Below are 24,912 nucleotides of genomic sequence, written 5' to 3' on the forward strand. Positions count from 1 at the left end.
AAAGCCACAAACCATCCTAAATTTACACGTACTGCCACAGAATTGCCTGTCTATGCCCCTGACAGGAGTCGTCTATAACAATAATTCTATTAAATCTTGTTAAATGCCGTCTAACGTAAGAATCATTCCAAGTGACATAACTGACTGGCCCTCGGAGAGACTATCCCTTTCAACTGTTCCAAAAACTGAATGTCTATTTGGTAGAAGAATAACCACTGGAGACTTTTGAACAGTCTTCTTACGATTCCTGACAGGTATCTGAATAATCCTGCTGGATAATAAATTTTCTAAATCTATTAGCTATCTCACTATAAGATAACAAATTGTGGGGCTGGATGAACACAGCAGGCCAAGCAGCATCTTAGGAGCACAAAAGCTGACATTTCGGGCCTAGACTCTTCATATCTCACTATGTTCCCTATATTAAGCCTTAAAAAAAGGTTGTTTCAATAAGGCCTTATATATAAAATAAACTACCTTTAATTACCTGCAGAAAATAATGTTAAAATAATAAGAAAAAGTGTCTTTATGTATTACATATTATTATGGAAATTACTGGGGGGGGGGAGGCAGACCGAAGATGGATAGAGGAGAAGATAGGTGGAGAGGAGAGTATGGGTGGGGAGGTAGGAAGAGGATAGGTCAGTACGGGGAGGACGGACAGGTCAAGGGGGCGGGATGAGGTTGGCAGGTAGGAAATGGAGGTGCGGCTTGAGGTGGGAGGAGGGGATAGGTGAGAGGAAGAACAGGTTAGGGAGGCGGGGATGAGCTGGGCTGGTTTTGGAATGCAGTGGGGGGAGGGGAGATTTTGAAGTTGGTGAAATCCACAATGAAACCATTGGGCTACAGGGTTCCCAAGCAGAATATGACTTGCTGTCCCTGCAACCTACGGGTGGCATCATTATGGGACTGCAGGAGGCCCAGGGTGGATATGTCGTCTAAGGGATGGGAGGGGGAGTTAAAATGGTTCGCGACTGGGAGGTGCAGTTGTTTATTGCGAACCGAGCATAGGTGTTCTGCAAAACAGTCCGCCAGCCTCCACTTGGTTTCCCCAATGTAGAGGAAGCCACACCGGGTACAGCAGATGCAGTATACCAGGTGAACATCTGCTTGATGTGGAAAGTCATCTTGGGACCTGGGTGAGGGAGGTGGTGTGGGGGCAGGTGTTGCCCTTCCTGCATTTGCAGGGGAAAGTGTCAGGTGTGGTGGGGTTGGAGGGGAGTGTGGAACGAACAAGGGAGTCGCGGAGAGTATAGTCTCTCTGGTCCCCTCCTCCCACCTCAAGCCACACCTCCATTTCCTACCTACCATCCTCATCCCGCCCCATGACCTGTCCGTCCTCCCTGGACTGACCTGTCCCCTCCCCACCTCCCCACCCATACTCTCCTGTCCACCCATCTTCTCCTCTATCCATCTTTGGTCCACCCCCCCCCCCCTCACTATTTATTTCAGAATCCTCTCCCCATCCCTCTTTTCTGATGAAGGGTCTTGGCCCGAAACATCAGCTTTTATACTCCTAAGTTCCTGCTTGGCCTGCTGTTCATCCAGCTCCATTGTTTGTTATCTCGGATTCTCCAGCAACTGCAGTTCCCAATATCTCTGGGCTATAACCTGGTGTTGAATGACTTCTGACTTTGTAACATGAAGGAGAACAGAAGAACTGGTGGAAATTGGATTCAGTTTGCTGACTATAGTTCATAAAGTAGTTAATTTAAGAAAAATTTTAAATTGATCTTCTGGGACTTGGGTGACCCCGATGTGTCATCAAATTTTGATTCTGATTTAAGCAATTTTTCCCATCACTCATGATCCTGAGGGTGTAAGAAGTTAAGTCGACTACAACCAGATTTCTGCATGTTCCCAACACACAGCTCCAAACAACTTGCAAAAATGACCATCTGGTTAGTTCAATTGGAGTTATTTGTTGACCAGACCAAATAGGAGTGCTGATTCCTATTGATAAAGAATGTTGGTGAATGAGTTTAGTTTTAACAACCAGCCAACGGTTTTCATGGTTAGTTTCTGATGCTTGTCCACAAATTGCCAGGTTCATTGGGCCAACCTTTCCCAATGGTTCAGTAACACTCATTCCAACTCTGAACAGAAAAAAATAGAGTACACACTTAGGTCTTTGTCGGCTCAAGGCTGGAATTTCCTGAACAGGAGCCTCCCATTACAAAACAGAGTTTTTCAAATGTCAGGTAGTTGTCCCAATGAATATTTAATTTCCTGGGCAATTCTTCAAAGGTAAACTACAACCAGATTTCTGCATGTTCGCAACACATAGCTCCAAACTACTTGCAAAAATAACCATCTGGTTATTGGAATTTCTGGGATGCTAATTTCAACATTGTGCTTCTCCACAGTCAGATTTGAATTTGAATTCACTGTTGAAGGAAGATAAATTTTGTCAAAGCTTTTCATCTACCATACTGGAGGACAATTTGCAAATCGATGCTGGCAAATATTAGGTCTCAGAATCAATCTGCCCAGTTTAAAACTTAAACAACACTGGGCAGTAGACTGTCAACTATGATTGATTCATTGAGGTGTTGCCACAGGGAATGCAGCAATTAGAGCCCTCTTACCAACCAAGTGTTCTCATCTCATGCAATATAAATTGCAGTTTTCTCCTTGAGCCAATATTTTTGAGAATTGTTTTGTTTACTGCAAGATGAAAAGCTTTGATAAAACTTGTCTTTTTCAATAATACAAATGATTATTTGAATTTACTTTAGTGAAGAAACGAGCCTTCAAGCTGGTTAATAATAGGAAGCAATCAGGTGTACCTTAGAAGCTTGTGGGAAGATAATCATTGCTGGTCCCTTGCAGAAGTATTTGTACCATTGATAGCCGTGGGTGAGGAACTTGAAGACTGGAGGTTGGTTAATGTGGTGCAATTATTTAAGAAAGATGGAATGAAAATCCAGGAAACTGTAGGCCACTGAGCCTGATGTCAATGGTGGGTAAGTTGTTGGAGGGGTTTCTGAGAAACAGGATTTACACGTATTTAGAAAGGCAGGGACTGATTAGGGATAATCAACATGGCTGCATGCGTGGGAAATCGTGTTTCACTAACTTGAGCTCTTTGAAGAGGTGATGAAGAAGATTGAGAAAGGCTATATGTTGTCTACATGGGCTTCAGTAAGGCGTTCCACAAGGTTCCGCATGGTAGACTGATTGGTGACATTAGATCACATGGAATATAGAGAGAATCAGCCATTTGGATACAGAGATAATGAGAACTGCAGATGCTGTAGAATCCAAGATAACAAAGTGTAGATTTGGATACAGAATTGGCTCGAAGTTAGGAGACGGATGGTTAGTTTTTGGACTGGAGGCCTGTCACCAGAGGTGTGTCACAGGGATTGGTATCAGGCCTACAGCTTTTTATCATTTATATAAATTATTTGGATGTGAATATTGGAGGTGTATTTAGCAGATGACACCAATATTGGTAATGTAGTTGACAGTGAAGGTTATCTCAGAATACAATGGGACCTTGATCAGCTGGGCTGTGGAGTGGCAGAGGGAATTTAATTGTAAGGGCTCTTGTGATGTGGTGGTAGTGTTCCTACCTTTGGGCTACAAGATCTGGGTTCAAATCCCATCTGCTCCAGATATGTCATAAAATCCCTGAACAGGAGGATTTTTAAAAAAAACCTTGATTACAAATTTTAAAAAATAGGCACAGACCAAAACTAGCTTTTAGGGAAGTCAGGGACGGCATAAAAGTAAAAGAGAAAGTAAATAATGTGGTGAGCGGCATTAGACAGAAAATTAAATGAGCAAAGTAGTAAGGAGGGAAAAGATTAAATGAGGGTAATCTAGCCAGTAGTATAAAGAAGATTGCAAGAGATTTTTTAGACATATAAAGGGCAAAAGTGGGCATTGAGTTGCTGTAAAGTGACGATGGAGAAGTAGTAATGGGGAACAAAGAAATGGCAGAAGAACTGAACAAATACTTTGTCAGTCTATCCATGCTCATACCTTACCTCTAACACCAGGTGGACACAAATAACATACCCAAACTTCAAGAGTGTTGGGGAGCAGAGGTGAGTATGGAGGGCATCACCAAGGAGAAGCTGCTAGAAAAATGGAAAGATCTGAAGGTGGATAAGCAACCTGGATCAGATGGATTTAACCCAGCATTCTGAAGGAGATAACTGAGGAAAGAGTACAGGCATTAGTAGTGATTTTTCAGGAATCACTGTAGTCAGAGAGGGTCTCAGGGGAATGGAAAATCACTAATGTAATCCCCCTGTTTAAGAAAGAAGAAAGGCAAAAGATGGGAAACCAAGCCTGACCTTGGTTGTTAGTAAGATTTTGGAATCCATTGTGAAGAATGAGATTTCTGAACACTTGGCAATGCAGGGTAAAATAGGGCAAAGTCAACATAGTTTCATCAAGGGGTGGTCATGCCTGACAAAACTGTTAGAATTCTTTGAGGAGATAACAAACAGGTTAGACCAAAGAGACCCAATGGATGTTATCTACTTGGATTTCTGGAAGGCCTTTGACAAGGTGCCATACAAGAGGTTTCCGAGTAAGATAAAAGCCCATGGTGTTTGAGGCAAAGTACAAGCATAGATAGAAGATTGGTTGTCTGGCAGAAAGCAGAGAGTGGGGAAAAAAAATCCTTCTCAGGATCAGACTGTGACTGGTGATGTTCCACAACGGTCAGTAATGGGACCACAACTTTTCACTTCTTACATGAATGATCTAGATAAAGAAACGTATGGCATTCTGGCTAAGTTTGCACATGATACAAATATAGGTGGAGGGACAGGTAGTATTGAGGAGGTGGGGAGGCTTCAAAAGGATTTACACAGGTTAGGAGAGTGAGCAAAGAGGTGGCAGATGGAATACAAAGTGGGAAAGTATGAGGTCATGCACTTTGGTAGGAAGAGTAGAGGCATAAACTATTTTCTAAATGGGGAGAAAATTCAGAAATCTGAAGTGCAAAGGGGCTTGGGAGTCTTAATCCAGGATTCTCTGAAGGTAAACTGTCAGGTCAAATCAGTGGTTAGGAATGCAAATACAATATTGGCATTTATTTTGAGAGGATTAGAAAATAAAAGTAGGCATGTTCTTCTGCAGCTTTATAAGGCTTTGGGCAGACCACATTCAGAACATTGTGGGTGGCACAGTGGTTAGCACTGCTGCCTCACAATGCCAGGGATCTGGGTTCAATTTCACCCTTGGGTGACTGTCTGTGTGGAGTTTGCACATTCTCCCTGTGTCCATGTGGGTTTCCTCCCACAGTCCAAAGATGTGCAGGGTAGGAAAGGATTGGCTACGCTAAATTACCCAGGGATGTTTAGTTTAGGTGGGTTATATGTGGGGAAAATGCAGTGGTAGGGGAATGCATCTGAGTGGCGTACTCTTTGGAGGGGTGGTGTGGACTTGTTGGGCTGAATGGCCTGTTTCCCCAATGTAGGGATGCTACGATGTTATGAACAATTTTTGGACACATACTTCCAGAAGAATATACTGGTCCTGGAGGCGGTTAATGAAAATGATCCCAGAAATGAAAGGCTTAACATATGAGAAACATTTGAGGAATCTGGGTGTACACTCAATGGAGTTTATAAGGATGAAAGGGGATATAACTGAAATTTACAGAATATTGACTGGCCTGGATAAAGTGGACACTGGGAAGAAATTTCCATTAGCAGGAGAGACCAGGACCTGACAGCACAGCCTTAGATCACAGGGAAGACCCTTTAGAATGAAGATGAGAAGCAACTTCTTCAACCAGAGTGGTGAATCAATGGAATTTATTGCCACAGAAGGCTGTGGAGGCCAGATCTTTCCCCAGGGTAGAGGAGTCCAAATGTAGAGAGCGCAGGTTTAAGGTGAGAATGGAAAATTTAAAAGGGACCTAAGGGGCAACTTTTTCATGCAGAGTGTGGTGCGTGTGGAGAATGAGCTGCCAGCTGGTACAATTACAACATTTAAAAGGTATCTGGATGGTTACATGAGTAGGAAACATTTAGAGGGATATGAGCCCAATGCTAGAAAATGACTAGTTCAGAATAACGGGATAATAAAATGTGAGGCTGGATGAACACAGCAGGCCAAGCAGCATCTCAGGAGCACAAAAGCTGACATTTCAGGTCTAGACCCTTCATCAGAGAAGATCTCTGATGAAGGGTCTAGGCCCGAAACGTCAGCTTTTGTGCTCCTGAGATGCTGCTTGGCCTGCTGTGTTCATCCAGCCTCACATTTTATTATCTTGGAATTCTCCAGCATCTGCAGTTCCCATTATCTCTAGTTCAGAATAACTGGTTGGCATGGAGGAGTTGAACCAGAACATTTGTTTCGGTGCCATACATCTCTATGACTCTATTTATGTCCAGCTCAATTTCCATTTTTTTCAGCCGTATTTAGGCTGAAGTAAGTCGGTTTCAGCTTCTGTCGTCTTCTGTGTCAACTGATTTTAAAATGCTCAGCCACTATTCCCAACAATTTCTGTCTCCTTGTCTGACTGCAAATCCCTTTACTCTAAAAGGATTAGCGATGGCTTTTAAGTGGACCACTAACTTCTGCCAATTGAAATTCACCTGATCAATAAGACTCCTTGGTGGTCAAAGCTAGCCATCTTGGCATTGTTAGCAGTTTTACACCAAAACTTTACTGCTGTAACTCTGGTTTATCTTAGATAACAAAGTGTGGAGCTGGATGAACACAGCAGGCCAAGCAGCACCTTAGGAGCACAAAAGCTGACGTTTTGTGCCTGGACCCTTCATCAGATGAAGGGTCTAGGCCTGAAACGTCGGCTTTTGTGTTCCAACGATGCTGCTTGGCCTGCTGTGTTCATCCAGCTCCACACTTTGTTATCTTGGATTCTCCACCATCTGCAGTTCCGATTATCTCTGGTTTATCTTAATAAACTTTTGAACTTTTACTATCCTTCATTTCAAAAAGTATACATTTGACTTTGTATCAGAGATAATCGGAACTGCAGATGCCGGAGTAACTGAGATAACAAGGTGTAGAGCTGGATGAACACAGCAGGCCAAGCAACATCTTAGGTGCAGGAACGCAGATGTTTTGGGCATAGTGCTTTTCAGCAGACTTATGTAAATGCAAGGCTTTAAGAGAGAAAACGATAGGAGATCAAAGTGCAGAAATTCTCTGATGGTATAAAGTTAATGCAGGAATGGACGAAGCATGGAACATTAAAAACTATTGTCCAGATTTTTTGACAAATTTATTAAGTGGTGAGCATTGACATCCTGAAGAAATTTAAAGTTTACTGTACCAGAATGCACCAAAGACCTTCCTAGGAGAATCAAGATGCAAGGGGCAGAATTAGTTCTAGGTCAAATTACAAAACATGGCACATGGACAATCACATTAACATCCGGAGCAGACGATAACTGTATTTCAACACGAGCGTTCAATCTCTGACCAGGAAGTAAAATGAAACTTAAGCTGAAAAACTAGTAGAATCAATAGGCCCATCACAGGAACAGCAGAGAACAGCAGCACTGGGGAAGAGGCTGGATGCTGATGAAAGTTATTTTAAAATATAGGAACAAAAGTAAGCCATTCAGCCCCTTGAGCCTCAGAGTTGCAGAGAGACATGGCAATTGAGTTTCATGGTGTAATTCAGTGCGGAACAGTATATGGATGTCCAGCAAATTTATTCATCGTTCCCTGAGGAAAACAGAATTGTCATATGATTTCTTTTAATCTCTACTGTCTTTGAACATCTTGTTTCATTTCAATTGCATCCATTTTTTCTAGGGCAATATTACAATTGAGACAGGTAACTTTCTTAAGAATAAAGCAGAATAAATTGAAATCCCCATGCTTACTACAAGATTTCATGGTTTAAAGTGGATTTTCTTTTGCTGTACAGCAGTCAAATTTAATATGCTTTATCATCTATCCTCTAAAACCCAAAGACAACATTTGTTCAATATTAGGTCAGTAGGGGCCAATATTAGTTCAACAGAAAGTTGCAGTAACTATAAACTATAATTACACATTAAAGCTACAACAAAGACAGACTTTATTATTTGGTTGTCGGCCACTTAAAATATAATTTCAATTATACCATTATACAATCCCAGTCATAAAGTCTTTCAAAACTTTGTTTCCCTTACTGAGAATTTCAGTTCAAGTTCAGTAGCTTACAATCGACTGGAGTTCCATGCAGTCCACCAAAAACAGCTGACGTTTGTAGGAAGGAGATCGCAAGGACTGCAGATGCTTGAAGTCAAGAGTCAATAAAATGTGGAGCTGGAGGGACATAGCAGGTCAGACAGCAGCTGAGGAAAGTCAACATTTCAGTTCGGGACCCATCAGATATTTGCAGAAATTCCCCAACTCAGTTTGGATCGTGCAGATCTACCAATGTTAGCTTCAAGTAACAGAAACCACACCAGTCATATTTTGCTTATTCTCAGCTTCTAGATCTAGCCACTGCCTTCTTTAGCCTGCCTGCAAATAACCAGTGGATCAAATTCTGAGCTTTGAGGCATGTGTACTTTTGTATGTTACATCCATTTTCAGTCTCCCCAGAAGTCTTATCACTGTTTCAGTTTTTGTTTCCTTAGGTGCTAGAAGGGAGTTTCTATGCCTAGTTTCTCTTTTCAGTTAGAATCTGTCTCAAACAATCCAAGCCTTGCAATCAGATTTCATCATAGCATTTTGCGGCCTTATGTTAACCTTCAACAATTTCATACATTGTAGCTCCCACATTCTTTCTGATGGTAGATGCTGAGAATGGGATAGTTGAGTGTTTCTAACGATGAAGAGATGGAACAGGTTGTTATGTGGGGTGGCAACCCATAACCTGGAAAATTGATGAACTGCATTTTTTTATTCACTGAGAAAAGTGGAGCATTACTTACTCTTCTTTCTATCTATTTCTGGATAGCCATTCAACAAATCACTTTTCATTTTTCTATATGTCCTTTTGTCTCCTGTTAGCCCTACTCACATTTACGTCTCCTGTTTGCCACCAAACACTTCACTGGTCATTCTATTTTCAATACAGAATGAAGAACCAGTAAAATTCACACATATTGGTCTACTTCATCTGGTACACCATACCTCAAAAATGGAGCTCCAATATAACCAGTAGATTCATTTTTGAGAGTTACTTATTCTCTCTCATCTTTCCCAAATAAGAAAAAAAATCAAAAATTCATCGGTATTATATTCTGGTCCCGTCCAAGGTCCACGTACTGAAAACATTGACTTTCATTACCTTGAGTATTTGCTACAATGAATATTTCTGGCCTGACTTTTGTGTCTGTTTAAAAATGTGACCATAATACATTGGAGCACAAAATAAGGTAAAAAATATCATACTACATCAGGTTATAGACCAACAGGTTTATTCGAAGACACAAGCTTTCAGAGTCTCTTGTGTTTCCAAATAAACCTGTTGGACTATAACCTGGTGTCGTGTGATTTTTGACGTTGTTCAACCCAGTCCATCACCAGCACCTCCACATCAGAGCAAAAGTAAGCTACCAAGCTTAGTCTGCCGTTGAATAAGATCATGGCTGAGCTAATGATCCTCGACTACACCAGTTTCCCCATGACCCTTGATCTCCTTACTGATGAAAAAAACTGACCCTTTTAGCCTTGCAATGTACATAAAGACGCAGCCGGCACAGCATTTCATTTTGTTTTACGACCAGGAGAACCGCATCTTAAACACAATTAAAGATGGTAGCGGTTGGCATTGGAAAGGCCTCTGTGAGTAATAATTGGTATGTTTGTGGGTTGGGAAGAAGCGGAGATAGTATCATACAAGTGTTTACGTTCCAGAAGCTGGCTATTCCACCCCTCGTACCCATACTAGCTCATTAAAAGTGCATCATGACCGAAGGCCCAACTCCTACTTTCCCTACACGCCCTTGCACATTGTTTCCGTCCGAATGATCCCTCTTCAATCGAACCTGCCTACTGCACACCTTTCCAGGGACAAGCAATACTTTCCACAGCCTGACAGAGAGACGGAATGAGAAAACCTCAAGCACCATTGAAGCCAGGCCCTCTCGGCCTCAGGGCTCCTTAAATTCGATGCGCCATGACTTAGCAAAGAGACTCGAGACCGCCCGATGACGCATGGAGCTGGTGTGGGCCCGCGCTGTTGACGTCACTTGACGGACGGCAATCCGCACCAATCAGCGCAGTGGGCCTGGCGATCCCGCAACCGGGGCTCTGCGACCGTTATCCAATAGGCGCGGCGGAATCCGGGGTGGGTGGGAGTTTCCAAAGTACCGTGGGTAGTGTCGCTGGAGATCTCCTGTATCTGTGCAAGAGGGTGGATTGTTAGGTGTAGAGTGCGTGTTTTTTTTATTCAAAATTTTGGTTTTTCTTATTTTCTTTCTTCTGTTCGAAAACTGTAAGAGTGAGGCCTGGACTTGACCGGGAGCCGCTCCTGGTAAATTCCTATTCAACGCACTTCACTGATAATGAGGGTGAAAGTGGTGGCGGCTGACGCCGAGTTTCAGCCCGAGTTAACCAACGCCGGCTGCAGGTTAACGGTGGTGAAGTTCACCATGAAAGGGTGAGTGACGGCGGCGACTCCCCGACAACCCCCCCCCCCCCGCCTCCCCGTATCCCGGGTCCCGCAAGCGAGGAGAGCAGAGGAAAGGTGCGGTGCGATTGCTTCCATTTTCCGTCCCTCACATAGGGCCGGCCCAAGGCTTTGTGGCCTAACTGTCTGCGTTGCAGCTCGTAAGCTGGTAGTTGCGTGTTTCCCGGTCGAGCATTCTCCCCGTCTGATCTGGACTGGGAGCTTTGTGCTGCTGGTTCTCTGAAGAGGTACAGAGCGGGCAGACAGGGCGTATTGACTGTGTTCGTGATGGAGATTTCAGTGGGTTTCCGAAGACCACATCCATATGCTCCTAAGATGCTGCATGGCCTGCTGTGTTCATCCAGCTCCACACTTTGTGATCTCGATGATTAAGAAACTTATTACAGTAGAAATAACATAATGATTAATTTATTGGTGTTCTTTAATGCATCACAATACTGTGATATATTGCGTCACTGAATGTATTCTAGAACAATAAATACTGGCATGAATATATAAAACAATGAACTACGGATGCTGGGAATTTGAAACAAAAACAGAAACTCAGCAGATCTAGCAGCATCCGTGGAGAGGAAGCAGCGTTAACATTTCGAGTCCAATGATCCACCGTCAGAACTGACAGCACCTAGGAAATATGGTATTTACCTTGATGACGGGGTGGGGAAACAAATGGCAGTCATTTAGAGGGGAAGATGTGCACTTTGTAGAAATCTGCGTGTACTTCTGCTGTAACTGAGATTTAATTGAAGAAACCTATCTTATAAGGAGATAGACAACTCTGCACATCACTTTGTATTTCAGTAAGGAACCACATTAGCATGAAATTGGATGTAGTGTATAAAGGACTGATCAGCTGGGAAAGTTGGAATAAATGAGTCTTTTTCCAAGGGGGGCAGTCATTGAAGAATGGAGTACTGCAGGGGTCAGTGCTTGGCGGCAATTTCGCTAAGCTATGTGTCCACGTGCAGTGATCAGTGTATGCATGCTCATTGTGACACTGACTTCTGATTCTAGAATTCACTACTACACGTGAACCTTGGAGGCCTGCACAGGCGTAAAGAAAATTTAGGGGAATAGTAATCCCAGCAATTAATAATATAAAGAATTTAGATGAGGGAATTAAATCTCATCTACAGATTCATGAAGATGTACAGCATGGAAACAGACCTTTTGGTCCACTCATCCATGCTGATCGGATAGCCTAAATTAATCGAGCCCCACTTGCTAACATTTGGCCTATTATTCCTCTAAACCCGTCCTCTTCATGTACCTAACAAGATGCCTCTTAAATTATACCACCCTCCTCCACTTCCTCTGGCTGCTCATTTCATACACGCACCATGCTCTGCATGAAACAGTTGCCCCTTATGACCCTTCTAAATCTTTCCCCTGTCAGTTTAAACTTGTGTCGTCTAGTTTGGACTCCCCTACCCTGGGAAAAAGATCTTGACTATTCAACTCGTCCATGCCTCTCATGATTTTATAAACCTCTGTAAAGTCACTCCTCAGCCTCTTATAATCAATAGAAAATAGCCCCAGTTTATTTAGTCTCTCCCTGTATCTTAAACCCTCCACCTCTGGCAATTCCCTTGCACATCTTTTTGGAGTTCTTTTCAAGCTGAACAACATCCTTCCTTTAGTTTACAAATGATAATTCTGAATGGGAAGATAAACTGGGAGCACACAGAAATGCTTCAGTGTGATTTTGAAGAATTGAGTGGAAAATGTATGGCAAATGAAATATAGTGTGAAATTACCCATTTTGGTCGCAAAAACAGGAAGGCTGATGATTATCTGGTGATAGTTTGCGAAAAGGGGAGTGTATTGAGACCAGGGTTCCTTGTACATCAGTCACTGAAAGTAAGAATGCAGATGTAGCAGGCACTGAAGAAGACACTTGTTGCTGTTCAGTGAGGTCAACAGGGATGACTTGCTGTGATTATACAGGACTTCAGTAAGAATGCAACTAGAATATTGTGTGCAGTGTTGGTGTTCTTGATCTGAGGCAGAATGGTCTGGCTGTGGTAGGAGCATAATAAAAGTTTACCAGACTGATTTTTGGAATGGCAGGACTGATGTAAGAAGGGAGACTGGATAGATTAGGAGTCTCTTCAGTGGAATTTAGAAGAATGAGGAAGGAGCTTTTGGAGAAACTCACAATGTTTTTAACAGGACTATATAGGATATGCAGAAAGGATATTCTCAAAGCCTGGGCAATCCAGAACCATGGCTCGTAGTTTAAAAATATAGGGGTAGGGTGAACCTTTGGAATTCTTTGGAGAACATGGTTGAGCCCAAACTATTTTCAAGGATTTGGAGATAATGGGAACTGCAGATGCTGGAGAATTACAAGATAATAAAATGTGAGGCTGGATGAACACAGCAGGCCAAGCAGTATCTCAGGAGCACAAAAGCTGACGTTTCGGGCCTAGACCCTTCATCAGAGAGGGGGATGGGGTGAGGGTTCTGGAATAAATAGGGAGAGAGGGGGAGGCGGACCGAAGATGGAGAGTCAAGAAGATAGGTGGAGAGAGTCCAGGTGGGGAGGTACGGAGGGGATAGGTCAGTCCAGGGAAGACGGACAGGTCAAGGAGGTGGGATGAGGTTAGTAGGTAGATGGGGGTGCGGCTTGGGGTGGGAGGAAGGGATGGGTGAGAGAAAGAACCGGTTAGGGAGGCAGAGACAGGTTGGTCTGGATTTGGGATGCAGTGGGTGGGGGTGGGAAGAGCTGGGCTGGTTGTGTGGTGCAGTGGGGGGAGGGGACGAACTGGGCTGGTTTAGGGATGCAGTAGGGGAAGGGGAGATTTTGAAACTGGTGAAGTCCACATTGATACCATTAGGCTGCAGGGTTCCCAGGCGGAATATGAGTTGCTGTTCCTGCAACCTTCGGGTGGCATCATTGTGGCACTGCAGGAAGCCCATGATGGACATGTCATCTAGAGAATGGGAGGGGGAGTGGAAATGGTTTGCGACTGGGAGGTGCAGTTGTTTGTTGCAAACTGAGCGGAGGTGTTCTGCAAAGCGATCTCCAAGCCTCCGCTTGGTTTCCCCAATGTAGAGGAAGCCACACAGGGTACAGTGGATGCAGTATACCACATTGGCAGATGTGCAGGTGAACCTCTGCGTAATGTGGAATGTCATCTTGGGGCCTGGGATAGGGGTGAGGGAGGAGGTGTGGGGGCAAGTGTAGCATTTCCTGCGGTTGCAGGGGAAGGTGCCGGGTGTGGTGGGGTTGGCGGGCAGTGTGGAGCGAACAAGGGAGTCACGGAGAGAGTGGTCTCTCTGGAAAGCAGACAGGGGTGGGGATGGAAAAATGTCTTGGGTGGTGGGGTTGGATTGTAAATGGCGAAAGTGTCGGAGGATGATGCGTTGTATCCGGAGGTTGGTAGGGTGGTGTGTGAGAACGAGGGGGATCCTCTTAGGGCGGTTGTGGCGGGGGCGGGGTGTGAGGCGGGAAATACGGGAGACGTGGTCAAGGGCGTTCTCGATCACTGTGGGGGGAAAGTTGCGGTCCTTGAAGTATGAGGTGTTGGGGACCAGGGAATTGGAAGTCTCCTCTAGGACACTGCCCTCCAACCCCACCACACCCGGCACCTTCCCCTGCAACCGCAGGAAATGCTACACTTGCCCCCACACCTCCTCCCTCACCCCTATCCCAGGCCCCAAGATGACATTCCACATTAAGCAGAGGTTCACCTGCACATCTGCCAATGTAGTATACTGCACCCACTGTACTCTGTGTGGCTTCCTCTACATTGGGGAAACCAAGCGGAGGCTTGGAGACCGCTTTGCAGAACACCTCCGCTTAGTTCGCAACAAACAACTGCACCTCCCAGTCGCAAACCATTTCCACTCCCCCTCCCATTCTCTAGATGACATGTCCATCATGGGCCTCCTGCAGTGCCACAATGATGCCACCCGAAGGTTGCAGGAACAGCAACTCATATTCCGCCTGGGAACCCTGCAGCCTAATGGTATCAATGTGGACTTCACCAGTTTCAAAATCTCCCCTTCCCCTACTGCATCCCTAAACCAGCCCAGTTCGTCCCCTCCCCCCACTGCACCACACAACCAGCCCAGCTCTTTCTCCCCCCCCCCCCCCCCCCCCCTGCATCCCAAAACCAGCCCAACCTGTCTCTGCCTCCCTAACCGGTTCTTCCTCTCACCCATCCCTTCCTCCCACCCCAAGCCGCACCCCCATCTACCTACTAACCTCATCCCACCTCCTTGACCTGTCCGTCTTCCCTGGACTGACCTATCCCCTCCGTACCTCCCCACCTAGACTCTCTCCACCTATCTTCTTGACTCTCCATCTTCGGTCCGCCTCCCCCTCTCTCCCTATTTATTCCAGAACCCTCACCCCATCCCCCTCTCTGATGAAGGGTCTAGGCCCGAAACGTCATCTTTTGTGCTCCTGAGATGCTGCTTGGCCTGCTGTGTTCATCCAGCCTCACATTTTATTTTCAAGGATTTGGATATAGTTTTTATGTCTAATGGGAAGAAAGCAGCAACTCCTATTAGCAGTCTACTCCTATCAGTGTTTCCGAGAGTCCCACTCTGTTCTGGCAGCTGCAAAGGGAAAAAGAGGCGTGAGAAGTTCCATCATTCACTAACCCCTGGTTTTCTTTAACCACAGGTAGCTGAGCATTTTGTTTCTGCTCATGTCTTCTAATGCCCTTCCAGTCAGCCTCCTGAGGCCATGTAGTCTGAAGATCATTGCAATGAGTGAATTTGTGCACTGGATGAATGGGAAATTCTTTTGGAATGCATACAGCTTTGCAACCTGACTCGGTTTCAAATTCAACAAGACGACCTGCTCCTCCTCTTGGAAATAGAGGGAACAATTGGGATATAGTAACATCATCAGATTTAGAATGGTTATGATAAGGACATGGGGAAAGTTTAGTGGATGGTAATGATGCTTAAAGGGAAGATGTCTCATCAGTAAATTGGATGAGAGATGGCTTGGCGTCAAAGATTGGTGAGGAAAATAGTTATTGAACTTTAAAGTAACGGCATTCCCTTGAAATAGTGAAACGCCAGGCATAATTGCACACACTTTTGAAGATGTCAGGACATTGAAGTTATCTTAAGCTTGAAGTTCCTAGATTTATTAGTAGAGGGAGATGGAGTACCAAAACAAGTAAGTTCAACCAACATGCAATGTAGATTAAATTGCAGACAGTATTTTGTTCACTTCTGAGTGCCATAACTTTAGGAGGAAGTCAAAGCCTGTGAGAGGGTCCTAGAGTGATATCAGAATGTTTATAGTTACTCAAGAAACTGAGGCTTTGTTCCTTCAAGCAGAACATAAAAGGAAATTTGAGGTATTTCAAACCATAAAGGACCTTGAATATATTTACTCAGAATGAACTGTTTACAATCCTAGAAGAGCCAGATGGTACAGATTTATGGTGATTGGTAAAAGAACCTGAGATTGAATGAGTTACTGTGGTCTGGAATGCACTCCCTGAAAGGGTGACAAAGAAGATGAATAACATTCAAGAGTACTAGATACATGTTTAATGGTGAGGGGAAAAAGAGGAGCTCTTGGATTAAAGAAAAAGGTGTGTCTAATTGGATTGCTTAAACGGCACTTTTTGTCCCCCACCATACTATGAATCCATGATCAACTGCTGTCACCTGACATCCCATCATTAGGTGATGGTGATAATGCATTTCTCTCCTTCAAATCAGCTCTCACTACACCAAGTGAGGAATCCTTTAATCCTCTAACCTTGCAAACTATCATCCCATTTCCACTTGACTTTTCCTCTCCAAACCCTGAATGTGTTCTTTCCTGAAAAACCCAAATTTATCAATCAGGCAGTACTATCTTTGAACTCTACTTAGTTTCACTTCCCAAAAAATAGCCCTTATTAAAATCACAAATGACAACTTACATAACTATAGTAAAACTCTTCTCTCCTGCTTTCTTTGCTCCTAAGGAGCTTATGCTCCCATACCCTCCAAAATTTCTGCTGTTCTCCAATTCTTAACTCTTGCACATATCTGTATTCTTCATTCTACCATTGACTGTTATGCATTCAGCTGCCAAGTCCCTAAACTGTGGTGTTTCCTTTTACAGCCTCCACCTTTATGCACATAGGAACGTAAGGAGCCATTTAGCTCCTTGTGTCTTGTCAGCCATTTGATAAAACTATAGCTGATTTGCCTTCTGATACCTTTGAAAAGATCTTTAAAGCTCATTTAAAATTAGCAATTGATGCTTGAACATTTGTTTTCAGAAGCATTCCAAATATTTATCTTTTTACAAATGTTTCCTAGCATCTAATTTTAGACTGTGTCATTGTACAAGTTAGGAGCAGCAATATACCATTTGGTCCTTCAGGCCTGTTCTGTCACTCAGTAAGATCATGTATTCTGTGTTCTGAGTTCCACATTCCTCTACACTGTCAACAATCCTAAGTTTCTCCGCCTCACAAGAATCTACCTACCCCAATGTTAAAAAGTTCCATGACCCTACCTCCACTACTTCTGAGGTAGAGTTCCAAAGTTCCACTGTACCCTGAGAAAATAACTTCCTTCTGCTCTAAAAGGGTAACTTCTACTTTAAAACTGACCCACATTAGGAACCATCTTTGCCTGCATATCTTGTCATGGCTTATCAGGATTTTTTTAATATACTGGAATCATGTTACCCTTACTCCAGCGAAGACAAGCCTGGTCTGTCCAACCTTTGCTGTCAAGACAACCTGCTCATTCCAAGTACGTATCTAGTCAAACTCAACTGAACCACCTTTACGCCCTTCCTTAAACAGAGACCAAAACTGTTTGTGACGTTATCTGGCCAATGTCCGGTGTAAGTGAACAGACATCCTTGACTTTGTAATAAAGGATAGCATTCCATTAGCTTAGGATATACATTGCCAGCATGTCAAAAGTCAATTTGATTATTTCCTGAACAAAAAACAAAAAACTGTGGATGCCGGAAATCGGAAATAAAAACAAATTGTTTGACAAGCTTAGTGAGTCTTGCAGCATCAGTGGAGAGAAATCAGTTATTGTTTTGAGTCCAGTGATGCAAGTTTGCAGATGACACTAAGATTGGTAGAGTAGCAGATAGTGAAGTGGACTGTCAGAGATTATAGCAGAATATAGATAGACTGGAGAGTTGGGCAGATAAATGGCAGACGGAGTTCAATCTGGGCAAATGCGAGGTGATGCATTTTGGAAGATCTACTTCAACAGCAAACTATGCAGTAAATGGAAAAGTCCTAGGGAAAATTGATGTACAGAGAGATCTGGGTGTTCAGGTCCATTGTTCCCTGAAGGTGGCAACGCAGTTCAGTAGGGTAGTCAAGAAGGCATACGGCATGCTTTCCTTCATCGGACGGGGTATTCAGTACAAGAGTTGGCAGGTCATGTTACAGTTGTGTAAGACTTTTATTCGGGCACATTTAGAGTACTGTGTACAGTTCTGGTCATTACGTTACCAAAAGCATGTGGATGCTTTGGAGAGGGTGCAGAGGAGGTTCACCAGGATGTTGCCTGGTATGGAGGGTGCTAACTATGAAGAAAGATTGAGTAGATTAGGATTATTTTCTAAGACGGAGACTGAGGGGGGAACCTGATTAAGGTCTACAAGATCATGAGGGGTATAGACAAGGTGGATAGCAAGAAGCTTCTTCCCAGAGTGGGGGACTCAATTCCTAGGGATCATGAGTTTAAAATGAGAGGAGTAAGGTTCTGTATGCAGTGGGTGGTGGGTGCCTGGAATGCGTTGCCAGTAGAGGTGGTAGATGCAGATATGTTAGTGTCTTTTAAGATGTATCTGGACAGGTACATGGATGGGCAGGGAGCAAAGAGATACAGACCCTTAGAAAATAGATGATAGGCTTAAACAGAGGATTTCGTTCGGCGCAGGCTTTGAGGGCCGAAGGGCCTGTTTCTGTGCTGTAATTTTCTTCGTTGTTTGTTCTGTATGTAAACATTTGCATGTCAGATCTTTAAAGTATTAATACGCCCTTGTGTAGAGTTGTGTTCTCCAGTACAAATGTTCATAAGTCAAATTTCATAAATCTGGAACCACCTGTACTCACTTGCCAAGGGGTATCAATGCTAGAGTGATTGTTTCTTGGGGTTTTGGAAGCGTTATTAATCAAGAAATAGGTCACCTGTGTGGCTGGAATTCTTTTTACCACTTATCTGCCCAAAATTGAATCTTGTCCAGATTCTTGCTGTATTTTTTTTTGATTTATTGTTGGGGTGTGGGCATCACTGGCTGGGCCACCATTTCCCACCCGTTCCTATTTGCCCTGTCGAGGGTGGTGATCAGCTGCCTTCTTAAACTGCTGCACTGCTTGAAGTATGGGGAAACTCTGTGCTGTTAAATGGGATTTCCAGGATTTTGATCCCAGGACAGTGGACGTGGCTCCGTGTCAGGATGACATGTCGCCTGGAGGGGACCTTGGAGGTGCTCCAAGTGTCTGCTGCCTTTGTCTTCTGGATGCTAGAGGTCATGAATTTGGAAAATGCTCTCGAGGAACCTTGAGTTACGACAGTGTATCTTGTAAATTACACATACTGCTGCCGCTGTGCATTCAAGGTGTTGGCTGTATTGTCAATCAAGTTGGCAGACTTGTCTTGGATGGTATGAAGTTGTTGGAGTTGCACTCATCCAGGCAAATAAAATGTATTCCATTAGACATTTGACTTGCATGTTGTAAATGGTGGCCAAGTTTTGTGGAGACAGGACACTAGTTGTTTGCTGAAAAGTGTCTAACCTACTATTATAACCACAGTTTGTATATGGACAGTTCAGTTTAGTTTCTGGTTAATGGTGAACCTAGTGATGTTGCTAGACCCTCAAATAAGAGAAGCATTTGCATAGTTAGAAGGACTCTACACTCATTATCCAAAACTCCAAGCTAGTACCTTGGGGATAGATTTTTGAATTCTACTGTGACAGATGGTGAAATTTGAATTCACTGAAATGTGGAATTACTGCCAGTAGTTATGGAAATGTCACTTGTGGTAAAAATTCTACTGATCTTTAGGGAAAGAAATCTGCCAAGTTATCCTTACCTGATTTGACCTGTGTGTGACTCCATCCATACAGCAATGTGGTTGACTCTTAACTGTCCTCTAAAATTGTCTACCAAATCACCCCTGGTGGATGGATTTAGTTAGTTATGATAAATCAAGTCTGATGAACTGCTTTGGAAATTTTACTGAGTGGCATGAGATTGGAAGTTATAGAGCTTTGGCAAAGATCTGTAGCTCAGGTCGTGGGTGAGTTTGTTGACTTACTCGCTGAGCTGACTTGTTCTCATTCAGACGTTTTGTCACCATGCTAGGTGACATCATTAGTGGAGCCTCTGAAACTTTACAAAGAATTGTTAAAAAGATTAAGTGAACAGATGAAACAGTGGCAAATGGCTGCTGGTGTAGGCAAATGTGGGGTCCTAACATAGGTGGAACGCAATGTTCTCTGGGTGCCACATAGTGGCTCATTGTGGGAAAATGCCAGGGAATATCTCTTCACAAAAAGCAGGACAAAACCAATCTAGTTAATAATGGGTGTGAGTTTGCTCGCTGAGCTGGAAGGTTCGTTTTCAGACGTTTCGTCACCATTCTAGGTAACATCATCAGTGAGCCTCCGAAGCGCTAGTGTTATGTCCCGCTTTCTATTTATCTGGTTAGGTTTATCACCAACATAGGAAATGACATCACCAACCCAAGGAAACCTAACCAGATAAATAGAAAGCGGGACATAACACCAGCGCTTCGTCGGAGGCTCACTGATGATGTTACCTAGAATGGTGACGAAACGTCTGAAAACGAACCTTCCAGCTCAGCGAGCAAACTCACACCCAGAACCTCAACCTGAGCTACAAATCTTCTCAAAACTCGCTAGTTAATAATATTGCAGGAGTTACTCAGGGTTAAGCCTTAACTGCAACCATGTTCAACTGCTTCACAATTGACCTTCCCTCTTTCATAAGAACAGAAGTAGGAATGTTTCAAAGCAGTGTGTTCACCTTTTAATGACACCACAAATTGAAGATGTCCATGTCCCTTTTGCTTGTGCTAAGTGCAGTTAAAATTTGAGACACTCAAATGGCAGGCATTTGCTAGCTCAAACAAATGAAGATTTGACTATTTCTCCTTGACATCCAGTGGTCTTAGGGTGGCTGAATCTCCCACTATTAACATGCCTTCGGGTTACCATTTGCAGATACGAAACTGGACCAGACAAATAAATACTGTGGACATAAACATACTCTCTCTTGTGCACAGAATGCTTTATGCTGCGTTAACACTCAAGAAGTTTCATACACCATCTAGGAGAAAGCAGCCCATCTGACTTGTAACCCACTCCGATGATGCCAAGTGGCAGTAGTGTGTAGCATTTGCAAGATTCACTGCAGTAATTCACCAGGTTGCTGTGCCAGCTAGAAGGACAAAAATAGCAGATGCAAGAGAATCATTTACACATTTCCATCAAAGCTCCATGCAACCTGACTTGGAACAATACTGCCATTCCTTCTGTTAGTGACATCGCAAAAATTCTTGCATTCCTTTCCAAGCAGTACTTTGGGTGTCCTACATTGTGAAGACTGCAGTGGTTAAATTATTAACAAGTAAGAACTAGCAACAAAAGTAGGCTCTTCAGCCCATCAAACCTGCTCCATTCACTCAGGAAGGCAGCTTTACCACACTTTCTCCAGACCTGTTAGGGGATGTGATGACTTGGCGCTATTATTGCCAGATTATTTAATATAGAGACCTTGATAATGTTCTGGGCACCTGTGTTTGAATCTTGCCGTGGCAGATGCTGGAATTAGTAGTCTATGAAGCCATTGTCATCTGTTGGAAAAAACCCATCTGGCTCACTGGAGCCCTTTAGGGGAGGAAGCTACCATCCTTACCTGGTCTGGCCTACATGTGACTCCAAACCCATAACAATGATTGCCCAGAGGGCAGTTAGCTGTCAATTTGGGATGGGTAATAAATATTGGCCCAGCCAGTGACACCCACATCACATGGATGAATATAAAAAAAGGAGGTTGGCAGTAATTGCCGGACTAGCCAGCAGTGTCTACTTCGTATCAGCAAATTTTATGGAACTGTTCCTGATTAATGATTAATTGTGGTGATGCCTTGGGGAGTGTTGTTGAGCAGAGAACTTAGAACGTAGAAAAGAACAGCACAGTACTGGCCCTTCGGCCCATGATGTTGTGCCATGGAATAATCCTAATCCAAAAATAAAAACCTAACTCGCATTCCCCTCAATTCACTGCCGTCCATGTGCATGTCCAGCAGTCGCTTAAATGTCACTAATGACTTTGCTTCCATGACTACCACTGGCAAAGTATTCCATGCGCTCACAACTCTGGGTGAAGAACCTCCCTCTGATGTCTCCTCTATACCTTCCTCCTAACACCTTAAAACTATGATCTCTCGTGGCAGTCAATGCTGCCCTGAGAAAGAGAGACATACGACTGCAGGTTTATAGTTCCTTGAAAGTGGCGTCACAGATTGACAGGGTGGTAAAGGAGGTGTTTGTCACTCTTGTCTTCAGAGCATTGAGTGTAGGAGTTGGAATGACGTGTTGCGATTGTACAGGACATTAATAATGCCACTTCTAGAATACCATGTACAATTCTGGTCACCCTGCTATAGGAAGGATGTTGTTACCCTAAAAAGGGTACTGAAAAAATTTACAAGGATGTTGCTGGGACTTGGAGGTGATAGGTTATAAGGAGATGCTGGACAGGTTTGGACTTTTTTCTCCTGGAGTGTCAGAGGCTGAAGGGTGACCTTTGGAGGTTTATAAAATCATGAAAGGCATAGACAAGATTTCCAAGGGTAATGGAGCCCAAAATTAGATGGCATAGATTTAAGGTGAGAGGGGGGAAAAAGGACCTGAGGGGCAACATTTTCATGCAGCGTGGTGTACATAGGGAATCAGCTGTCAAGAAGTGGTAGAAGACAGTACAATTACATTTACAAGCAATTTAGATGGATCCATGTATAGGAAAGGCTTAGAGGGATATGGGCGAGCTCAGACAAATGGGACTAAGATATTTGATTGGATTGGATGAGTTGGTCCAAAGGGTCTGTTTCTGTACTGTATGACACAGTGACTCTGATTTAATGTTTGGATTTACTGAAACTACTGATTTAAAAAGTAAATATCCAACCCTTCCTCCATTACCGTTCCTGTTTTTAGTATCACCATTAAACAGTTTGCTTATAGTTAATATTTTTGTCTAATTTAAGTGTAACATTTTGTCAATTTTGATATTGCCCATAAGTTTCCTTTATACTTGCTATCTGTAGCCCTTGCGCGCTCATTTGTCCTTCTTTCTTTTTCTTCCATTTCCCAGGAATTTGCAATTTCACGATTTTATTCTTTTTGTTTTCTCTTGAGATTTTGGCAGGTAGATTTAATATTCGGGTCAACTTTCTTGAATTGTTTCTCCTTTTCGGTTATGGGTTTAAACTCATTGTGATCTCAGTTAGGTAAAATTTCAAGTATTGTTAAATGTAGTTCTTATATTTGTTAAATCAAATATGGCTTGTTGGCTTTAGGACATTCTGTTGCAGAAATCTGTGCTGAGAACACTTGAACTCTGACATTTGCTCACCTTATTTCAATTTGTAAAAACTAAAACCCCCTGTCCATTAAAACTCAGGGCAATGTGGTGGGTGCAGCAGAGATTGGGTGGCTCCATAGCCCCTCCTACATTAAAAACGGTGCCACATGTGTATGTGTTCTTGCCTACAAAGAGGGCCTGTGTGTAAGTAGATACTCCGTACAGGTGTATAAAATAACTTGTTCTTCTGCTCTAATGTTTAATTTCCAATGCAAATGTATTCCTCTTTAACTAGGTATAAAAAAAGTGCACAGTACCTTGGGAGTTGTTTTGCTCATGCTCTGTCCACTTGTAATAGGACTTCACTACTTTTGCACTCCATGCCCCTTGTTGCAAAGGCCAATATTCTATACACCTTCCTGCTGTACCTGTTGCTTACGTTTTGAGATTCATGTACAAAGACACCCAGATCCCTTGCAGCATTTAAAATTTGCTATCTATCCATGTTACCAAAGCGGATAACCTTACATTTTTTCCCATTTTATTCCCAACTACTGCTCACTTGCACAACCTAGGACATGCTTCGCAGACTCCTTTTATATGTTGCTCACACCTTGCTTTTTTTTTTACCTATCTTTGTTTCATCAGGCTAGAATGAAATTTGTCTCACCTGAGTTTAGCTCTATAAGTTCTTAACTGTTAACATAGAATGTAAATTGTTGCCATTCGTTACAGTTTGCAAACTTGGTAACAGCTGATTACTCCAAACTCTGTTTTGTTAGCAAAGACTCTATCAACGTTAATGTGCTCCTCCCGCTTTGTCATGCACAATTTATTTCTGTGGAGTAAAGTTTTGTTTGGCACCTGATTGAACACCCCTGGGACTTCATCTGGTTTCCCTTTAGCCACCCTGCTTGTTATATGCTCAGCTGACTAATAAATTCTGCAAATACTATTTCCTTTTCATAAAACCAAGTTGATTTTTAAAGATGAATGTTCAGTCCCGGACAGTGAATGTTGCTGGCTAGATCACCGTTGATTGCCCATCGATGTTTTCCAGAGGGCAGTTAAGAATCAACCACATTGTTGAGGACAGCAATTTCCTTCCCTAAAAGACATTAATAAATGAAGTGTATCAGAGATAATGGGAACTGGGGATGCTGGTGAGTCCGAGATAACAGTGTAGAGCTGGATGAACGCAGCAGGCCAAGCAGCATCCTAAGAGCACAAAAGCTGATGTTTTGGACCTCGGCCCAGAAGGGTCTAGGCCCGAAACGTCAGCTTTTGTCCTCCAGTAAATGACATGTGTTTTTCTGACAATCAGCAATCATACAATCTTCAGCTTCTTAATACCAGATTTATAATTGAATTGACATTCCACCATCTGCCATGTTGGGTTTTGAACCTTGATCCCAGAACATTGCCTGTGCCTCTGGGTTATTCGTAATTGTAATGCCACGAGGCCAATCTGCTTGATTGAATTCAGATTTTCAAAAAATTTCTACTATTTTAATGGATTCTGGCATTTTACCAATGAGAAATGTTGGTGGTTCTGGATATATGTATATGCGAAATATATACGGTGGCATGTACTGGCAATGTCATTTTGGTTGTATGGCATGATGTCCAGCTTGAAAGAAATTGATTGCATTTAAAAAGTTACTTACAAATTAAATGAAACAGCGATAGTAACCGGTTCTTGTTGGTGATAGGTATGTTACACTGGCTGTACTGATAATCAATGTCAGCTATCTATATGTAGTGTCTTTAACAGAA

General features: G+C 43.1%; 1 protein-coding gene across 2 annotated transcripts in view; it reads left to right on the forward strand.

Annotated features, from left to right (window-relative positions):
- Positions 1–10,238: 10,238 nt before the first annotated feature.
- The window catches only part of txnl1 (thioredoxin-like 1), a 41,141-nt gene continuing 26,467 nt past the window's right edge, over positions 10,239–24,912 (forward strand). Inside the window, exon 1 of one of the 2 annotated variants that reach the window (XM_048535599.2) lies at positions 10,239–10,540. In XM_048535599.2, coding sequence (XP_048391556.1) covers positions 10,446–10,540 — 95 coding nt within the window. In that variant the 5' untranslated portion in view covers positions 10,239–10,445. The remainder of the gene's footprint in view (positions 10,541–24,912) is intronic. The other variant, XM_048535609.2, reaches the window with a different exon arrangement.

This window comes from Stegostoma tigrinum, chromosome 1, assembly GCF_030684315.1.
Source record: "Stegostoma tigrinum isolate sSteTig4 chromosome 1, sSteTig4.hap1, whole genome shotgun sequence".
Taxonomy (NCBI): domain Eukaryota; kingdom Metazoa; phylum Chordata; class Chondrichthyes; order Orectolobiformes; family Stegostomatidae; genus Stegostoma; species Stegostoma tigrinum.